This window comes from Hylobates moloch, unplaced genomic scaffold (genome assembly GCF_009828535.3).
Source record: "Hylobates moloch isolate HMO894 unplaced genomic scaffold, HMol_V3 SCAFFOLD_12, whole genome shotgun sequence".
In the NCBI taxonomy this organism is placed as follows: Eukaryota; Metazoa; Chordata; class Mammalia; order Primates; family Hylobatidae; genus Hylobates; species Hylobates moloch.
This window is the reverse complement of record NW_026652287.1, coordinates 13868804-13889288: the sequence shown is the minus strand read 5'-3', so window position 1 is coordinate 13889288 and position 20485 is coordinate 13868804. Positions and strand designations below refer to the sequence as shown.

At 45.5% G+C, this 20485-nt stretch overlaps 1 protein-coding gene across 1 annotated transcript in view; it reads left to right on the top strand.

Annotated features, from left to right (window-relative positions):
• Nucleotides 1–1443: 1443 nt before the first annotated feature.
• The window catches only part of SRRM4 (serine/arginine repetitive matrix 4), a 177752-nt gene continuing 158710 nt past the window's right edge, over nucleotides 1444–20485 (top strand). Inside the window, exon 1 of the mRNA XM_032168548.2 lies at nucleotides 1444–2064. Coding sequence (XP_032024439.1) covers nucleotides 1934–2064 — 131 coding nt within the window. The 5' untranslated portion in view covers nucleotides 1444–1933. The remainder of the gene's footprint in view (nucleotides 2065–20485) is intronic.

The following is a 20485-nucleotide window of genomic DNA, read 5'->3' as shown; positions in this document are numbered from 1 at the left end:
CACCTCTCGTTGTTGACCAGAAGGGGTCACTGCAGAGCGAGTAGCGCTCTCAGGCACTCAAATAAGCGGACGCAGGCCTGTCGAACACACACGCTTCAAACGTAGATACCCTTTGGGACGGGTACTCATTTACTCCAAGGTTCTTTCTTCTCCTGCCCCATCTTATCCTCTCTGTTGGCCTCTTCCTCTTCACCTCCTAGTTACTTCCTGTTCCTCTTAAGAGAATTTCTGGAGTTCCCATTGTTCTCCCGACACCCCCGCCCTACCCCGCCCTCATTGGGTCCCCATTGTTATCTGCATTAGCAAAGAGCAGTTTATTCTCGCTGTGACTGGGACTCCGCACCAGGTGCTTGGAGGCCTTTAAGACTGAGCGAGGCCTCCTTCCAGGAATTTACAGCCTGGAAAGTGGAAGCGGGGTTGGGGGGAGGGGGGGCGTTAGGTGGGAGATGGGGGAGCAGCAACTCTGCTAAGATTAAAAGACTTCCAGGAAGGCAAGGGCTGAGGGGTCCCGCCACGATCTCTTTTTTTAATAATGAAAACCCTGGGGGGAAACAAGAGTCGTTCTAACCAGGTCCTCTGTGTCTGGGGTTGATTTGGGATTCTAAACCTCCACTTGCTTGGGATTACGATTGAACTGCGAGGCGGTAAGAAGATGGGGAGGAGAGACCGAAAAGTAACTATCTCCCTGCTAATCCTCGAGATTTTCCTCTCCAATCCTCCTACTAAGCGCTTTCTTTTCCAAAACGTACTCCTTTCCCGAGACTAGCGGCATTAGGAAAAGTGGCTGCAGGCGGATTCCCCAGGAGTGGATGGGGGTAGGGTGGGGTGGGAGGGGAACTCTTTCCTTTGGACGGGGTTGGCGGCGGGGACGCTGGGCAGGCCGGCTGTGAGACACAAAAGAGATACCCTTGACAGCTCCGCATGCACAGATGTAACGCTGCGCCCCTTGGCGGGCGGGGGCCCGGCTCGGCAGATGGCGAGAAGCCGAATTGGTGAGGGATTGTCGATCAAATTGTACTTTCTGGATGGTGGAGACCTCGCTAACCCCCGGCGCAGGGGACCCTCTGTACCGGCCTAGGCCGTCTCTCCCAAAAGTGAGGGTCTGGGGGAGGCCGGCTGGGGTGGATAGATTAAGTTTTTTTACGCCCCCCCCACCCCACCCCCACCCCCCGCAGAAGATCAGCTACTAGACTTGTGAAGGGGCTGGAAAGAAAGGTGGCCTGGCCCCAAGGGGGCACCCAAGAAAGAGCTGAGGAAGGCCAGCGATGATGGGAGAGGAGACGGGCCTGGGAAGCAGGATCTCCTGCCTGGCGCAGATTGGGGTGCCAGGATGGCTTCTCAGAGGGGTCAGCGCTGCAACTCGGTCGCCGCGGGGCCCTGGTGACAGGCGCACGCCCCGCCCTTTCTCCTCCCAAGACCTGCGGGCTTTTGTTATGCAGATGGCGGCAGGAGGCTGAGCCTGAGGAGGAGGGGGGTGGTGGGGAGGAGGAGAGACGGAGAGGGGGGAGGAAAGTGCAGCTCGCGCGACCAGCCTCCTCTTCCAACGTCACATTGTGCGAGAGACAAAACCCGGGCGCGCCGGAGCTCACACGCGCACGCACACACATCCGACCCCGTCGCCTCTTCTCTCCTGGTGCTGCCCAGAAAGCCGGCCCTCCCTTCCCTTCTTGGGACGCAGAGGCTCAGCCAGCTCAGAGCGCAGCCTGGAGCCGACCCAGAAGGGCGAAGAAAGCCCGGCGGACCAGCCTCCTTTCTCTGCTGCCTGCCCGGGCTGGGGCGTCCCATCCCCCGCCCTGAACTCCGATCTCTCTCATCCCACCCCTCTCTGGGTTTCACCCGGACAGAACCCAGAGCTGGGTGTCGCCCCCGTTTGGAATCCACGTTTCAGCACTTTGGACAGCGCCCCGGGCGCCCCGGCCCCTTTGGGTTGGCGATGGCGAGCGTTCAGCAAGGCGAGAAGCAGCTTTTTGAGAAGTTCTGGCGAGGAACCTTCAAAGCGGTGGCCACCCCCCGTCCCGAGAGCATCATTGTCGCCAGTATCACGGCCCGCAAGCCGCTGCCAAGGTAATGATCTCCTTCTTAGAAGGGGGGATCCTGAAGGTCCTCCTTTCTGGCCTGTGCCCCAGAGCCCGGAGGGGTGGATGCAGGCAGCCGGGCCAGGGCGCCTGTCTTTTCCCGTCACTACTCGGCGGCTCCCGCTGAAACATGGGAACTCATTACTTGTGTGCTTGTGTGAGGTGGAAGATGGTGAGAAGGAACAGGAATTCTTTGGGGAAAGCAACGCTCGTTGGACCCCTGTAGCTCCTATTCAAGAGGTTTTGCTACCTGAGGGTGGGTGGTGCAGGTGGGGTACGACTTGACTGAAAAACTTTTCTTGGTGTCACAGAGTCCAAAGGGCAGGTGGGCCAAGGAATGGTGGATTTGAGATGTTTGGGGGGTGTTGTACCAGAAAAGGAGAATTGAGCCAGCTCAAGCAGCGTTCAGAGATAGCACACATTTCCATCCTCGGCTCGGAAACTAGCGAGCTTTGAACATTTTTGACAAAAGCCCATATGCTGTTCCCTCAAATACACCCAAAACAGCACCCTCCTCCACGCCTTTCTGACGGCTGCTGCCGCTGCTGCTGAATTCTCTCCTCTCCAGCATCCAAAACCAAGACTCTGAGCTCAGGAGTCAGGGAGGAGCATTCCAAGATCGTGAAGATGATCTTGGAAGAGTTTTATTTTGTTTTTTTTTTTTGTTTTTTGTTTTTTTTTTAAAAAAGAATCTGATTGTTTTGAACTCAGGGATGAGAACAGATCCTTGGATGGTGGTAGACATGGAGCTGATGGAAGGAAGAATAAGGGAAGAAATGAAAGAAAGAGGGGAACAGGAGGTGGGGTGAGAAGGAGAGGAGGTTGGGGGAAAACGGAAGCATTCCAAGACAGAGAAAAATCCAATTCTTTTCATCAATCATTCAATTTAGTGGAGTTTAAGAATGAAGGGAAGAAGGCTGTGCCCTCTGCCAGGGAAAATCAAGGTAGTATGAAAACTCATCTTTTGCTGGTGTTGGATGAGTGGTTTAGTAGGAGAAAAGAAAGAAGTGGACCAGGAGGACCACTTGGAGGATTTATTAATCCTGGCAGTCTGCATCAGGGAGCAGATTGAAAACATGTCTGCAAAAGTGCTTCGGACAGACTGAACGTCTGTTCTGGCACAACTGATTCTGAACTTTCCAGTGAGTGTGAGGTGGAAGACGTATGGGGAATTGTGTCTGAAGAATCAAAGCCAGACTGGAGAAGTTTTCCTCTTCACTGTCTTATTGAGGATCATACAGGTCTTTAGAGAAATGGGCGTCCCATTTTAGGAATGGGTGGACAAGCAACACAACAGCCCAGTAGGGTGTAGCAGGCTTCAAGCTGGAGCAGCACCAGCCAGTGTTTGCAGATGGGAAGGAGGGGACACCCACCCACCCACTGACACAGGCTGGAGAAGGGGAACAATAATACCAAATGCCATTAAAAGCTGATGCTTCTCTGCTTCGAAGGAGGTTCTTTGTATAGAATTTTGACGTCAGTGGTTTTTATCTTCTTGGGTTTCTGCTATCTATTCCACCTTTGGAACGTACCTACTGTTGGCTGATCAGGTGCTGCACTGGCCAAATAAAATGCCCTTGTAGAAGGAACTAGAGGAAATTTCACAGGAAACTAGAAGTATGGCATTTAGTCCAGAGTCTTCCATCTATTTTACGGGTGGCAGGGAGAGGAAAGCGGATTCTTGGTGGTGTTTTGATTCAGGAAAGCACACCCAGTGTCCACCTTGCTTTGTACTTTCCACTTTTGTCTGTCTGTCTGTTACTGTCCTGCCCTTTTCTTGGTCATATTTGCAATCACATGAATGGCCCACAAGGTCTTTCAACCCTCATGCTTTCTGCAGCTTTTGCTAATTCTAATGTAATCCTTCTGAGACTTTTATAATACTCCACTCCCCCTCTGCAACCAGTATCATTTCACTTTTGGTGCCTTTTAATGTCGTGGGTCTCCTTTGCCCTAGAAACCACCCCTGGGGTGAAAGCCTGAACCATAAGCCCTGGATTTATGTCACGCTAGGAGAATCCTGTGTAATACTTCTGTAATAGGCGTGGCCTCTCTGTAGAACAGATTCCAGTTTTATAGCTGTTACTCCTGGTTTGGGGTAGAGAGTGAGAAGAGAACATTTGTTTCCAAGTCCTCAGGAAAGGTTGGGTTGGAGTTGTCTTTTAACAGACCAGATAAAACCTAATCATCCCCATTCTCACCCAAGCCAGCCACATCCAGTGACATTCAATTTCCACTTCCTTTTCAACAGTCTACACTTACTTAAGAGTGAAAGTGCCATGTTTCCAAAGCTGAGTTCTCAAGAGGAAAGAAGACAGAGGCATTGGCACAATATCAGCTGGGTTTGGGTGGCTTCCTCTAGAGGCAATCTGGGGACTTGGTCTCATCAGAAATGTTGTTTAGTTCCATGAGTCAAGCCCAGATCACAGTCGGCAGACCAGCACATGTAGCAGTCTGCAGGGGGATGGTAGGGAGTGAGTGGAGGAACCACTAGTCAGTCCTGTTTGTGTCACACCTAATATTTGTTTATAGATGAAGGCCACCCCCCTGAATAAACTTCCTCAGGATATTTTAAGTCTATCCCTGAAGGTAATTTAGTACCAGGATAGAAACATGTATTCAATTCATTGATTTCATAGCAATATGCGTACATCATGCAACTGCAATCTAAGCAACCCCCTGCTTAGTCTCTCTTTCTCCTGTCCCCCTCTGTGAGGCATACTTGATGAGGCAATAGCTTTATAATGTATCAAATTGCAACCAGATGTCTGCCTCAAATGTCAGAACAGTATAGCAGAGTGGGAAGCAGTATATCATAGTGGTTAAGAGCTCAGACTTGAGAATGAGACAACCTGGATTCCTGTCCTGGTTCTATCATTTACTAGCTGTGTATTCTGAACAAGTAGTTTTACCACACTGAGCTTGAAAATAGAAATGATAACAGTAGTCCCTCAGATAGCAGGTTGTAAGGATTGAGTTAGGTAAAGCTCTACCTCTGTGTGTGGTGCATGGTGTTGTTTAGAAGACATTGACTCTGGAACAAAGCTTATAGTGGCCAAAAGGAAAGCGACAACTCCTCATCATTGTGTTCTCCATGCCTACCCATTTCTCCCCCAAGTAATGCTGATCATTTTTATTGGGATTTCAACTCCTGACGGACAACTACATTCAGATGAAGTTAACACACATGAGGCAAGGTAGAGAGTGGTCCCATAATCCTCGTCTCTGAGAAGAGGTTAGCTGCTTTCTGATCTGACTGTTTCAGTTAGGGGGTTGGGGATAAGAAATAATTATCTGGATTCAGAATTGATTGGTATAACATTTCCATAGAGCATTCTGTTGGTTTGTATAGAGAAGACCAGGTACGGTTAATCTAAAGAAAGCTCAAACTCCTTGAAAAATCACAATTTTAATCCCACGGTTTCATCAAATCTACAGTGACTATGTGATTTATAGTTTATATCAAAATGTCTTTAAGAATGAAAGAGGATGTCGTTAGTAATTATTCTAGGATGGAAGACCTGACAGAGATAATCCCAGGCAAACCAGGATGTAGAGTGGTCCTTGTCAAACTTTATCTACCAGCAGGAAGGGAACCAGCAAGAATCGATAAGCTATGTGAATGTCTAAGGTGTAGAGAGCCACCTCCCTTTTATCCCCACCCAAGAAGGGTAGTCATTTTGCCTGGCATTAACTTAATTCCCTTTTTAAATTGCTTAGCCTAGAAAAGTTTGTACCTAAGAAGTTTCAGCTCAGTGAAAACCTAGTGCTTAAGGCTAGATCAAGCCACAATATGATTTCATATCACCGTATCGACCAATAGTAGCAGCTAAAGGCTTAATGAACATGTAAAAATCATTTGAAATTTGCATATCAATTGTTTGTGGATGCATGAGTGTTAGTAAAGGGCTAGAAAAGATATCCCCTTAAATAGAATACACATTTTCCTTACAATTCTTTTAGCAGCTATTAATCTTCTCCAAAAATCCTTTCTATGCAGAATAGACCAGAAGCAGACTTCAGCCCAGGCCCTGTCCAAAAGGCCATAAATTCCAAACTATTGGAGATTTTACTGCATAAAGGAAATTGTAAGGCAGAAAAAAAATGCCTTTGAACCATTTAATTCAAGACTCCCCTCGGTGCCAAGAGATCAGTTAGCATGTTTGTGCTGACTTGATCACCAGGAGCAGGGTGAGGGGCTGTTGAGCGGCGATTTTCTGGCAGCAGCCTGTGGTTAAGAGCCAATGTACTGAGGGTCACAGAAAATGCTTGCCCTGGCGGTGAATGAGCATTTTTCTCTAGGAAGGGAGCGTTATTGTTTGGGTCAAACCTTTCTCCTTTTGAAAGGCGAAATTTGTTGAATGGGATACAGGGGTTGGTTACAGGGGTCATTTCTGACATTTTGCTGTGTTCACCTGGCAAACGTGCTATCTTAGAGAACCAGGATGTGGTAGGCGTTCGGTGAATGTTGGATGCATTAATTAGATGAATGTGCATGGTTCAAACCCAGCAACAGATTAGCTCTCTCCTCACCCCACCTCCAATTCTGAGACAGAGTCTTCTGATCAATGCAACTTGAAAGACACACATGCTGCAAATAGATTTGACTCTCCCTGGTGTCAGAATGAGGTTCCCTAGATAGAGACATCTGTCCGGCTGGGCAAGTAGACATGTTAGCCAGTATGGAGAGGCAGGAGGTTGGACTAAATGCCACTTGGATGTGCTTTCCAGGCCTGTGAGTCTCCATTACCTCCACCCGTGCTCCAGGCCACCAAAAAAAGGGAATATCCCTAAAACCCTAATTCTTTTAATAGAGAAGGAAGCCTGGGTCACATGCCTTCTTCTCCATGAACACTTCAGGCGTGCTGCAGAAGCGCAATACATTTAAAAAAAAAAAAAAAAAAAAAATCTCTCTTTTTTTTCTTTTTTTCAGAGTGGCTGGATTTACCTTCCTGTGAAGTGGAAGAATTCACAGGGGCTTAGCAAAACTAGAGCTCTTTAATTGCTTGTTTCTAAGACTTTCACTGAAGTATGAGAGAATATTTCTGAGGTGGAGGAAGTAGAATGATGAAGAGTTTGAGCTCTGAAGTCAAATCTATCCAGGCTCAAATCTTTCTTTGCTACGTGCAAGCTGCAGGACCTGCTAGCCACTTCACCTCTTTGTGCCTCAGCCTCCCCATCTGTGAAATACTCCTCTGCTGGGGTTGTAGTGAAGAGTGAATGGGATAATTTATATAAAGAGCATGGCACTGTGCCTGGTACAAACCCAGAACTCCATAAAGCAGATTCTCTTGTGTACTATGCCAGGGGCTACCCAATGAGATGCAGAGAGGGGGGATGCTAAAGCCCCTTACTACCTGGGCTGCGCTTGTTCAGCAGTGTTGCTTGGATTCTGTGGACTGGACTCCTGAGCCACTCCAATGCTCTGTATTCACTTTTAAATGTGGCTTTGGTGCTCCCTAAAGAGCCACTGGAGATCGGTAGAGCTGTTTAAAATATTTGACAGACCCCAAGGGCACACTAATCAAAGGAAGTGTTTTATTTCATTGGTTGCAAATGCTTACAGGCTATGAGACTTGGCAAGCAGCTTGACTTTCTCAATCTCAGTTTTCTCATCCATAAAATGGGGCTAATAATAGCAGCTCCCTCCAAGAGCTGCTGTGAGGACTGGATGAGCTAATTTATGGAAAGTGCTACTTGGCACCCAGTCAGGGCGCCATCAGTGTTGGCTCTTGCTATTAATAATAAATGATAGGTTTTTTCATTACTATTTGCCAGGCCCATTGGGGAGAAAAAAGTTGAATGTCCTCTTGTGAGGGCCTCAGAGTTTAGTAGCAAAGGTAGACACAACATAAGTACATATTTCATAAGGGAGATAGTCTTTTTAATTTTCAAAATTTGTTTTCACATGATAACTGTACATATTTGGGGGTACATAGTGATGTTGTGATACATATAATGTACAGTGATCAGATCAGTGTAATTAACATATCCGTCATCTCAAACATTTATAATTTCTTTTATTAGAAACATTCAGTATCTTTCTTCTAGCTTTTTGAAACTGTAAAACATATTATTGTCTTAAGTACAATAATATAGGGAGAAATAAAGACAGAGGAATGTTAAAAAAAAAAAAAGCAGCAAAAGGAGAGACCCTTAATGAAGCATGCAGTCCCTTGCTTATAGTCACACAGTTATTTTTAGTTACCTGATCTGCAAAATGGGGATGATTCTTCTATTTCATCAACGTTATCTACAAATACAAGGAATGATCAGAGAAAATGAGAACTTTGCCCCCAGCAGGGTCCCCAAGACCATTTCTTTTCCTAGGAGAAAAAGCAGGCTAAACTATCTGAGGGGGAGCATTAACTGCTGGGGAATAGTCAATGCTAGTGGAGGGGAGCCGTGGAAGGGAGCTGCTCGTATAATATACATTTTCCAGCTCAAGGATGCAATCTCTGGCATGGGCTATTAGGCTTCTTGTCCTTCATGGACCAGCTCTGGCTAATAGGAAATCCAGTCTGCATTTCATGAACAACCACCAGTGATGGGGGGATTATAGCAAGCCTGCAAATGTTGAAGATAAAATCAATCACAGGGGAATGAATACACAAAGTGGAAGAAGCTGCATGTTGGCTAAAAAAAAAATTAAGTTGTACTTTCATTCATTTATTCAGTCATTCAACATTTTTATTGAACCACTACTCAACGTAACAGTAAATGAACACAGGAACTCCCTGTTCCCATGGAGGAGAAAGACAATGAATGGAGAACCAAATAAATAAATGAGAGCTGGTGGTAATGCGTTCTGTAAAGAAGAATAAAGCCAAGGAAAGGAACAGAGGGTGAGGGAATGAGCTGCTTTGTTGGACAGCATGATCCCTGAATGAAGGGAGAGGTGAGCTGTGAGGATAAGTGAGAGAAAAGTGTTTGAGGCAGAGGGAACAGCAAGTGCAAAGGCCCTGAGGTAGTAGGATGCTTGGTGTATTTGAGAAATAGCAAGGAGGTCAGTGTGGCTAGAGCAGAGTGAGTGAATGGGACAGTGACAGAAGATGATTCCCAGGATGCAGGCAGAAAACAGATCAAGTGGGGCCTTGTAAGCCAGTTCAGGAAATTCCTAGGTCCTAGGCTGGGGGCAGGAGGTGGTCCCAGGGGGGTTCTTGCCTTCTCAGGCAGAGTTCCAGATCTGATCTGCTTCTCTTGACTCCTCTTTTCCTGACTCTGATGCAGCCAGTGATGACTTTGAACAGCAGTATCAGAAGGTTGGCTGGGCCCCTCCATGTGTTATGGACAAGCATGAAATTTACAGTCTCTTTGATTGTGAACAATCAGTAAAGGAAACTTTAAAGATGCTGTTTAGACTTCCAAATAGCAATGATAGATTTTGTTCCCACAGTGCAAGGGTTTGGTCTCTCATATTCATGCATGCAAACCTAGACTATCCCTTGCACCCAGTAGCCCCCTCCACTGCACACTCTTGAAGCTACAGTCTGCTCTCTCTCTCTCTCCCTCTGTGTGTCTCTCCCGGCACCTGTCCCCCCACACCTTCCAGCCCTCCACTCCATTTAATATTTTGCTGAGGGAGCTCCCATGTGCTACAGTCTGTGTGCGGAGCTCTGTGAAATAAAACACTGAATTAAGATGTCATAGAGACAAAGCCAAACCAAATACAGGAACAATGCCGAACCCTAAAACAGTCATTAAGTAATTCATGTCTACATGTGTCTGTTCAAAACAAATATTAAGATCCTCTGGGCGCAAATATTTCTCATCCGGAGAATCCCCTGGTTGCTGGATTCCCAGAGCTTAGATGCCGCTGTCGGACAGCTTTGCTGAGTACAAACACCAACAGATCACTGTTCTCTGGCTTCATTAAAAGTTAAGCTTAGGCAACTGAGCAGGAATTTAGAAGACAGTTGCCACTTCTGCAGAAAGAGAGGTGCCATTTGGGCCTGAAGTGTGCATCTTCATGGTGTGTGTGCGCGCTCGCTTGTGGGAATGTGTGTGCTAAGAGCCTTGTGTTACTATGTGCCTTGCCCTGTGCTGAACACATTTCGTCTCTTTTCCAGTTCTATCCTTATAATAATTCCAGAAGAGAGGTGTCTTCAAGACCCTATTTTACAGATGAGAAAACGGAGGCTCTGAGAGTAGAAATGATCTGCTCACAGACACGTGGCTGGTAAGAGTCAGAATTGGAATGAGAATCCAGAGCTCTTAACCAACATGTTTATAGGATAAGACACTTTGCAGAGGAGGAAAAGATGATATTAGAGAGGGGAGGTAAGCCCTGGGAATCCATCAACCAGGGGAGTCTCTAGATGAGAAACCTTTGCATCCAGAGGATCTTACTATTTGTTTTGAACAGACACATGTAGATGTGAATTGCTTAATGACCGTTTCAAGGTTCGGCATTGTCCTATTTGGTTCGGCTTTGTCTCTGCATCATCTTAATTCAGTGTGTGCTCACTATCACATGGTGTGTAAGTGATGAAAGCAGGAGCTGAATTCGGGTCTGTCTGATTGCTAGTATATTCTTCTCTCCTGGCTGGACTTCCTGTCACTGTGGTTTGGGTTTTAAGTTTGGGGATGTTTTTGTTTTGTTTTGCTCAACTTGTTTTATGTTCAATCAGTTTAGGTGATTGCCATTGTTATAATCCCATCTCATACCACTTGCAGCAATACTGCTTTGCTCTCTCCTTGCCCCTCTTATCCATTATCCACATAGACCCAGAAGAACCTCTTTGAAAATCACGTCAGACCATGTAAGCCCTCTCTCCCTCCATCTAAAGCCCTCTATCACTTTCTCTTGTTTGTGTTTTTTTTTGTTTGTTTTTGTTTTTGTTTTGAGACGGAGTCTCACTCTGTCATCCAGGCTGGAGTGCAGTGGTGCGAAATCAGCTCACTGCAACCTCTGCGTCCCAGGCTCAAGGAATTCTACTGCCTCAGCCTCCCAAGTAGCTGGGATTACAGGTGCCCACCACTGCACCCAGCTAATTTTTGTATTTTTTTTAGTAGAGACAGAGTTTCACCATGTTGGCCAGGCTGGTCTCAAACTCCTGACCTCAGGTGATCCAACCTCCTCAGCCTCCCAAAGTACTGGGATTACAGGCATGAGCCACCATGCATGGCCCCATGTTTTTTTTAAGTATACAGAGCCAGCTCCCTGCCATGGCCTCTAGCCTCTTCATGGTCCAGTTCCTGCTCACCTCCCTGAGACCATTTCTAAAATACCACCTCTCACTTCCTCTGTTTAGTTGCATCTTATTCCTTTTAGTTACTCACATTTCCCAGGCTCTTTCCTGCCATGGAACCTTTGCACATGCTGCTAGGAAAGCTCTTCCTTTCCCCTGGTGCCTGATTTATACCTACTCCACTTTCCAGAGCTCAGAGCAAATGCTGTTTCCTCAGGGATCCTTCCACAATGCTGCAGACTGAGTCATACCCCTCATTACAGACATTACTTTCTTATCACTGTTTTCAACACGTTTGTAATTGTATGTGGATTTGGGTGATCATTGGCTAAAGCATACCTCTCCTAATGGTTGAGGCCTCATGAGGAGAGGGACTGTGACTATGAGCTCCTTGTTGAATGAATCTCTTTCCCCAGATACCCGGCAGGGACCAAACACATGTTGGTAGAATGCATGAACTGTAGCACTTTCCCCTCATCGAATCACTTTCACACCTAATAGTCTGAACCATATGGAACTGCCAATATTCAAAACCAGTAATGTTATTTCCTCTGATTCATAAGAGAATTGTTTGAACCACTGGGGATGGGGACCATGCCTGACTCATTCTTTGCGGTATCCCAGCACCTAGTACAGTGGTTCAAGGTTGGTCATCTTTAAATATTTGTTGAATAAATTGTTAATGAGGACAATACAGCCATAAGCACAGTGTACAGATGAGAAAACTCAGAGACCTACGGAGGTGTAGTATGAGAATCGTAGAGCTAACAGGACCTTAGGGATCGCCCGATCTCATTTTACACGTGGAGGGCTGAGGGATAGGTTTGATAACGTGCTTAACATATTGGAACCATGGTGCGCATGTGTAATTTGTAAATAAATACACATATATTGGGGTTTTGTTCTCAGCATTTCTCACTGAGAGAGGTATGAGATAAAAGAAACTTTGGGGTCTGTTGATCTAATTCAGCTCCTCTTTTAGCAGAAAGAAACACTGAAGGCTGCAAAAAGAGAGAGATTTGCCTAAGGTCTGTAGCTTGTAGGTGAGCTCTGGGTTCAGAGAAGTGTTGTTTGCCCAACGTCAGGGCTCTTGTTTGAACTTCTCTGCTGCAACCAGGTGAGCAGACACCGGTTCTCTCTGGTGACCGCACCCATGCTGTGAGACATGACATCCCGCCCCCTCAGGGTCTCCTGTGGCACCTGCTGCCCACCCACTGGTCTGGGGATCCTGACAAGATGTCCATCTGCACCCAGCTTGTGCCTGGCAGAGCAGGTGAGCAGCTCTGGGTGTTTCTGGAATCAGATTTCAGAGCTCCCAGCTGATAAGGGGTTTTGTTTGGCCAGTGTTTTGCCCCAGCCTCCTGTCCACAGCCAGGTGGCAGGTGATTCTGGGACCCAGCCCACACCCGGAAGGGGCAGGTATCTGAGCAGTGGTGCAGGATTTATCATATGGATGGTTGTTTGCTGCAGGAACGAGAGGCCATCATAATTATAGCACCTTTCAATGGTCTGTTCTTTATAAATCCTCATTGCCTCACTGTGGCATTTAGTCTACCATCAGGATGAGAGGGCAGCCGGGGGGACCTTCAGAACTCAAATATAGCCTCTTCATTTGATAGATGGGGAGACTGAGGCACAGAAAGAGCACAGGGCATTCCACATTGCATCAGAAAATTAGTGCCAAAGCTGTAGCTAAAATACGGGCTGCTTGGCACCCAGTCCCAAGACACCACGCTGCTCAGAATTCCTTGGGGGAAGAAGACAGAAAAATCAATTTACTCACATTTTGCAAACGGACTAATGAGGCTCAGAGATGTGAAATGATTTTCCTAAAGTCACACCATGAAATAATGATATATCATTATTATCGTCACTGTTAAACAGTTACTATTGATCTTGTTTGATCTTCACCACAGTAAGTACCAGTGTTATGTCCATTTTAAAGATGAAGAAACTGAGGCTCAAGGTCTTATAAAGACCTGGAATAAGCTCCAGATCTCTTGACTCCAAGTTCAATGCCCTCATGCCACTGTGGGGAAAGATTTCTGACCCCAAAGAGGTTGTTCACTGAGCAGGGATCACCAGGCAAGGGTGGGAACGGTGTGACCATCTTTAATCACTGACCCAGGATGCACTGCCTAAGCAATCCCATTCAATCCCTCTCATTTCTATTCACCCACAGAATGTGCCAGCGTCATGTCTTCTTCAACTGCTCTGTATATACTGTATCTTTTTCCTGCATGGAGAGTCCCTTAGAATGACTTTCCTTTTAATGGCCTTGGGGGCATGGAGGGATTGGAGTGGGCCCCCAAAATTGAAAGGGGGACCCAGAGATCAGTAGTAGCCTTAGGAAGAAACACCATGTACCCCATTATGGCAGGGACCAGATTGAAGGGGAACAGGCCCCAAACTGCAGTGGGAAGAGTGCATGTGGGTCAGGAAACCTTCTTTCCATGGTAGGTCCTGGTTATATGTGGCCCCCAAAGAACAGACACCTTGACAACTAGAAGAAGTAGGGGTGGCCTCAAGATTGCTGTAGCCCAACCCTCCCTAACTCTTCATTTTACAGAAGGAATCTGGCACAGAGTAGTCAAGTCACTTGCCTAAAGTCTCACAAACAATCAATGCCGTTGACAATGGGTTCATTGTAGGGCACTTGTGGGTTTTTGGAAAGAGAGAAACTATTATGATTGCTTTCTGCTGGGTGCTGTAACACATGCCTGCAGCCCCAGCTACTCGACGGGTTGATGCAGGAGGATCCATCCCTTGAGCCCAGGAGTTCTGGGCTGAAGTGCACTATGCCAATGGGGTGTCTGCACTAAGTTTGGCATCAATATGGTGACCTCCCAGGAGCTGGGAACCACCAGGTTGCCTAAGGGAGGGTAAACCAGCCTAGGTCAGAAACAGAGCAGATCTAAACTCCCATGCTGATCAGTAGTGGGATCGCACCTGTGAATAGCTACTGCATTCCAGACTGGGCAACATAGCAAGACCCCAACTCTAAAAAAAAAATAGTAAAAATAAATAAAAAATAAAAATGATTGCTTTCCACTCACCACCCCAGAACACTGGTTGCTCCACCTTGGCTATATAGCATTTATGTCCTTTTAACAAATCAACTCTCAAACTGTCCCCACGTGGTGGTTTGAATGCAGGAGCTAGAGGCTATGGTCTAAGTGCTCCTAGACGCTTTTAATGTTTTCCAGGGAAGCTCAGGCTCAGGCTTCCACCACAGAGACTCCCAGCTTGCAACTTGGGCAAGATGCCATTTCAGCCACCCTAATGTTTACTATCCCTACTCTAGTTCTTAAAAGCCTTTTGCCTTTCCTCTCCCTGGAAAATAGTGTGCTCTGCATTCCTACCCCTCCAATCCTCCAACCTAAGGAAAGCATCAACTCCCAGTCACTAAGCAAATGTTAGTTCTGACACACGCCAAGGGAGGGGTGTTGTGTAGTTAGAAGAGTTCTGGCTTTGCAGTTAATGTGTTTGGGCTTGAATTCTACTCCACCACCTAGCAGCTGTGCGACCTTCGGCAAGTCCCTTCACTACCCTGAGCCTCAGTGCCCTCATCTGTAATATGGGGACAAAAATCCTTAACTCGAGTGGTTGCTGATTCCTGGTATGACTGAGTATTTGCAATGGTTGCCTTTGGTCAGTCAGGCTCATGTTCAAAAGCGAGTCAGTTTGATGGTGGTGGTGGAGTGAGAAAAGACACTGGGATTATACCCCTGATCAAGAACGCTAAACCTCACAGTTCATGGGTTCCATTCTCTATTATGCAGATGGAGAAAATAAGCCTCAGAGAGGGAAAGGCATTTGCCCAAAGTCACACAGTGAATGGGAATCCAGGTCTCCTTACCCCTAGAGTTCACTTCTCTGCCTCAGTGACCTCATAAATGTCCATTTTAAAACTTCTTCATCTGTCAAAAAGTTTAATAATAGTTACTAATAATAGTTTCTGACTACTTACTATACACCCAGCACTGAGAAAAATGCTTTATCTGCAATATGTCACTTAATCTGCTCAACTACTTTTTGAGGTAGATACTGTGACAATTTCCGTTTTGTAGATGAGAAAATTAAGGATCAGAGAGGTAAGTGATTTGTCTAACTTACACAGCTAGGTAATGTCAGAGCCAGAATTTGAATCCTGTGCTGCTAACTCTCACTAACTCTAATGGGGAACACTTGTTCTGCCAATCTCCTGAGATAAGGAGAGATGAGAAAACTTAGGAGCGCCATATGGAAACTAGGAAGTGCTTGACAAGCTGTTTACATCTTCCAATATGTGGCTCCATTCTGCTCCATCCCAGTGCCACAGTGGAGCATCAGAGAGAATGTGGCTCAGGATATCTGTCCACCTGCACTGCCCCATAGTTCTATTTTGGGACTTGCCAGTTTGATGCTACATTAATGTAGAGCCCTTTCCAGAAACAAGTTTCCCTAGGAATGAGAAAAAGACAAGGAGAATAAGTCTTTCTTGAGTGAGAAATTTGGGACTTCTAATTGCAATGCTTACCCCAAGCGGACCCATTAGGTGCAGCCATTATGCAATCACGGTTATTCTTCAGATGCACAGTACTTTATGCTTGCTGAGAACTTGATTCATGCATCTACCCATCCACCCATCCACTTATCATGCATTTGCTCATCATCTATTCCTGCATCCATTTATTTATCCACCACCACCTATTCATCCATCCGTCCACCCTTTATCCATCTGTCAGTCAAGTAACAATTGATGCATTTATTATTTCATTCACCCATCCATCCATTTTCCAACAGTTTCTCTATTCATCCATTCTACAACTATTTTCTTTTCCCATTGATCTACCAGTCCATCTACCCATCCATCCACCTCTGCATCTAACCAGCATTTATGGAGCATCTAATTTGTGCCTTTCTTCACCATTTCCCCACATTTATGGTAAAGTGAGATTTATTTATTTCATTCAACTGACAGTGGGAACTAATTACCAGCTCAAATTGTTTTTTCAAGACCACACAGGGATAAAGTTAAACCTGATCTTCCAGTCCTAGTTCTGTCCAAAACACCTATAAAACATTGTGGGTCCCGGTAGGGCGCGGTGGCTCACGCTTGTAATCCCACCACTTTGGGAGGCCGAGGCGGGCGGATCATGAGTTCAGGAGATCGAGACCACGGTGAAACCCCATCTCTACTAAAAATACAAAAAATTAGCCGGGCATGGTGGCGGGCGCCTGTAGTCCCAGGTACTCAGAGAGGCTGAGGCAGGAGAATAGCATGAACCCGGGAGGCGGAGCTTGCAGTGAGCCGAGATCGCGCCACTGCACTCCAGCCTGGGCGACAGAGCGAGACTCCGTCTCAAAAAAAAAAAAAAAAAAAAAAAAAAAAAACAACATTGTGGGTCCAAAGAACCACAGGCATCTTGGGTTTGTTTTTCTTCTCTGAGGTCTTTTGCTGTGCATATTTAAATAATCATGCATATTCATTTATATCAGAAACAAAGGATCACAACAAATGCTATGACCCTTTTTCACTTGGGCAAAAAGATTTCACATATGCAAAAAACAAAACATAAAATTTTCTCTATTCTCAAGTTGCTTACATTTTAGTATGGGAGACATGTTTATGAATAACTAGTGACTAGAAAGCAGGGCAGGAGTTGATAGTATCAAAAAGAAAATTAAGGCTAAGGCAGGTAAAGTGACTTGCCCAAGGTCATACAAGTTAATACAAGTGCTGTGTAATTACTTCGATTCCTAAACTAAGCTCGGTGTTAGGCAATTTATAGACAGATTTCACTGAATCCTCACCTCAACTCTGTGTAATAGGTATCATTGTCTCCATTTTATGGATGGTAGATGTGAGACTCAGAGAGTCTAAGCAACTTAGTCAAGGTTATCACTTGGTAAGGGTCAGAGTTAGCCCAGGCATGCTTGCTTCCACAGTTTTCTCTTTCATAAAACTTTTCCCAGAGTCAAAGTATGGAGCAAAAAATGTCACTTGTGAGGCCCAACTGTTTTCCTGCTTCTGAGTTTCTAGGTGATTACTTCAGTGGAAGTCCATTCCAAGACTGGGTTCAGATAGAGGAGGAGGGTTCTGCACAGGGATGAGGTGGACTGAATGAGGCAGTGGTGGAGTAGCGATGGTCCCAGCCTGCACTGGGCAATCACTCAGAAGAATCAACCAGCCAGGAAATGTCTTCTCAGCAAGAAGGTTATCCATGAAGAGGAAAAACCCTTCAAGACAAGGAAACAAGAGATATTAGTTAACCATATGTGCTCTTGACTACAGCTCAATTCAAAGATGGCACCCCAGAGGGGCATGAACTGAGTCGCTGGTAATGACGAAGGTGTTGGGAGGAGTGGGGTAAATATTGTCTAAGCACCAAATTTGGTAGGGATTTCCACTTCCTTATACTCACTTGCGGAGTGATTGAAAAGAGCCTTGTAACATAAAGGAGAACACAAGCCCAGTGAGGTTGTTTTATTTACCCAGGGCTGCCCAACTTGGCAGAGCTCTGGCTATTGGACATCAGTCCACACACGTTACTGTGGACGCGTCCATCATCCCTGCCATGTGGCACCTTTCTGGTCTTAGGGATCTCTCTCTCTCTCTCTCCCTTCTCCCCAGCCTGGAGGCAATCTCTTTCTGTTCTGGAGAAATCTTTCTTCCTTTGCGTTTCTTCATGATTCTCTTCTGAGTCCATAAATCCCTTTCCCTAAGGGCTTTGACTTTTCCAAAAAGCAAACGCGAAAACACTCTCATATTCTTTCTGTTTTCAGCCTGACACATGCCTCCCTGAGGCAATAAGAGTAGAACCCATGGCCTGCTAAAATGGTAAAAAAGAACAGGGGAAAATATAGGGGAGGGAAAAAAATCCACGTAGATCAATATCTCAAAATATTGTCCCATTGCACATGCAACATCTCCTTTAAGCTGCTTAAGTTTTTGAGGTGGATACTGTCATTATCTCCAGTTTACAGAGGAGGAAGCTTAAGTGTGGGGACACTATGTGCCTTCTTCAAGGTGACACAGCTAGGAAGTGGATCCAGGATTCAAACCCAAGCTAGTAAGGCACTGATTGTCAAGTTTTTAACTACCACATCCTACTGACACACTACCTGTGTGGAAAAAATATGTATCAAAATTGTTCCCTAAGGAAAATTGACTTGCCCAAGATTGTTCAGCAGGTCAGTACAATGGGAGCCAAGTTTGCTGGTCAGAGGCACATCAATCAGGATCTATATTTAATGGACACTATTTGCATACATCTGGGTCTAAGGGTCACGTAGCTTGGTCTCTGAGGAGGCTACATTCAACACCCAAGAAAAATGTTCAGAAAGGAAAGAGATATTTCTTAGAATGCCAGCCAAGCTCCAGAACTGTGCAACTGAGTGGATAAGAGCAATACGGCAAAAAAAAAAAAAAAAAAATCACAGCGAGTGTCAACATCTCTAACCAATTGGTAGTGGTGGTCTGGAGCGCTGTGTTGAGATGGACTCTAGGGCTATATCTGAGATCAGTAGCAAAGAGTGCTTGGATCAATTAGTAATGTCTGTCATCCTTGCAGGAAACGGAGGTTGTAGCGTGCATACTATGTATTTATCTTTCCCCCACCTGGAAGGGGATGCTACAGCTTTTGGAAGAATCAGATCAAGTGCTAACTATTGAACATTTACTACGCTGTTGGTGCCATGCTCATCGCATTCACTATTTCATTTAATGTTGTCACTGGATTCCCTCTCCTAACACATTTTGCAAAGGAGAAAACAGAATGTCAGAAAGGTGAAGTTACTTGCTCAAGGCCAAAGAAGCTGGTCCATGGCTAACCAGCTATGACAATTACTGTGAAATACATAAACGATTAGGTTGATCAATAGAAATGTCAATAGAGAAACAATCCCAGAACCTGTTAATTGGTGTTTGAATGTATATATTTGGCCAGAGGGCTTTGTCTTATTTATCTCTGTATTCCCAGTGACTAGCACAGGGCTCTGGACACAGGTGATGCCCAATTCATATTTATGTAGAACTGTGAATAGGCACTGCACAAGACAGTGTTTCAGGGTGTAAAGAGATTTTATTATGCATATAATGGGAAAGTGTTGAGTTTAAGGTTGGGCATGACTAAGTACACAATAAATATTTGTATAATCCAAGAGTGATAGAGGAGTTGGCTACTGGGTGGGATCAGGAAGACAAAATGAAGACAATCTTAGTGAAGACAGGACAAAGGTATTCTTTATCCTATCTGGAAGGATGTGAGGGGTCCAAGGACCCAGCCCCCACACGGCTGATTCCTAGGATACCAGGCTATGCAGGCACATTTCATGATACCGTCAGGCAAGTCCAGGATGGAGAGTCCTGCACCTGGGGAGCTATTTCTGGCCGTGTGTTCTGCCAGCAGTGTGCTGGGAGGCTGCAGGAGCCGGATCTGCTGCTGGGGCTCTGGAACTCAGAGTCAGGACAACGCCAGCTTTGTCTTGCCAGGGGCACCTGAATGTCATGGCAGGAGGGGAAGGCAGCAGGGAGGTGCAGCCTCAGGGAGCCCAATCTTATTCCGCCACATCTTTTCCCAGCTGTGTCCCGCCTGTGTTAAGTTTGAGGGTGATTTATCTTATCTGCAGCATTGGCATATTGCATTTTAAAGAGTCTCAAATTATGAAATCACTGTGAGATTGGAAGAATTATTTTTTTCCATTTCATAGATGAAACAACTAAAACTAACAGAGTTATTTATAATGACAACAGTAACAACAGTGTATGTTAGGCATTATACTAAGCATTTCATATACTGTAACTTATTAAAGCCTTATAATGCCCTGTAAGACAAGGAATATTCTTATAGCTATTTTGCAGCTGAGGAAATTGAAGCTCAGAGAGGTCAAAACTTTTTCAAACCCAGTCCCATCTGATGCCAGAGCCCATAGTCTTAACCTCTATCCTATGCTACCTCTGTGTCAATCAACTAATTAACTTGTTAATAATTTGCATGTATATGGTGTTTTAAATTTCCCAAATGCTTTATGTATATTTGTGCCTTAGAGTGGTGCTCTAATACTAGGCACTAAGTAGAAGAAGTACTATGTTTTGTTCACATCCTTTGACACATCAAAGCTAATGCCAGGAGCTAGGAAGGTACTTACTGCTCTGCATTGTACTTTGTGCAGTATTATGACACATGATATTTTGTATTTTGTACAGAACACACTACACAATATGATACTTTGTAC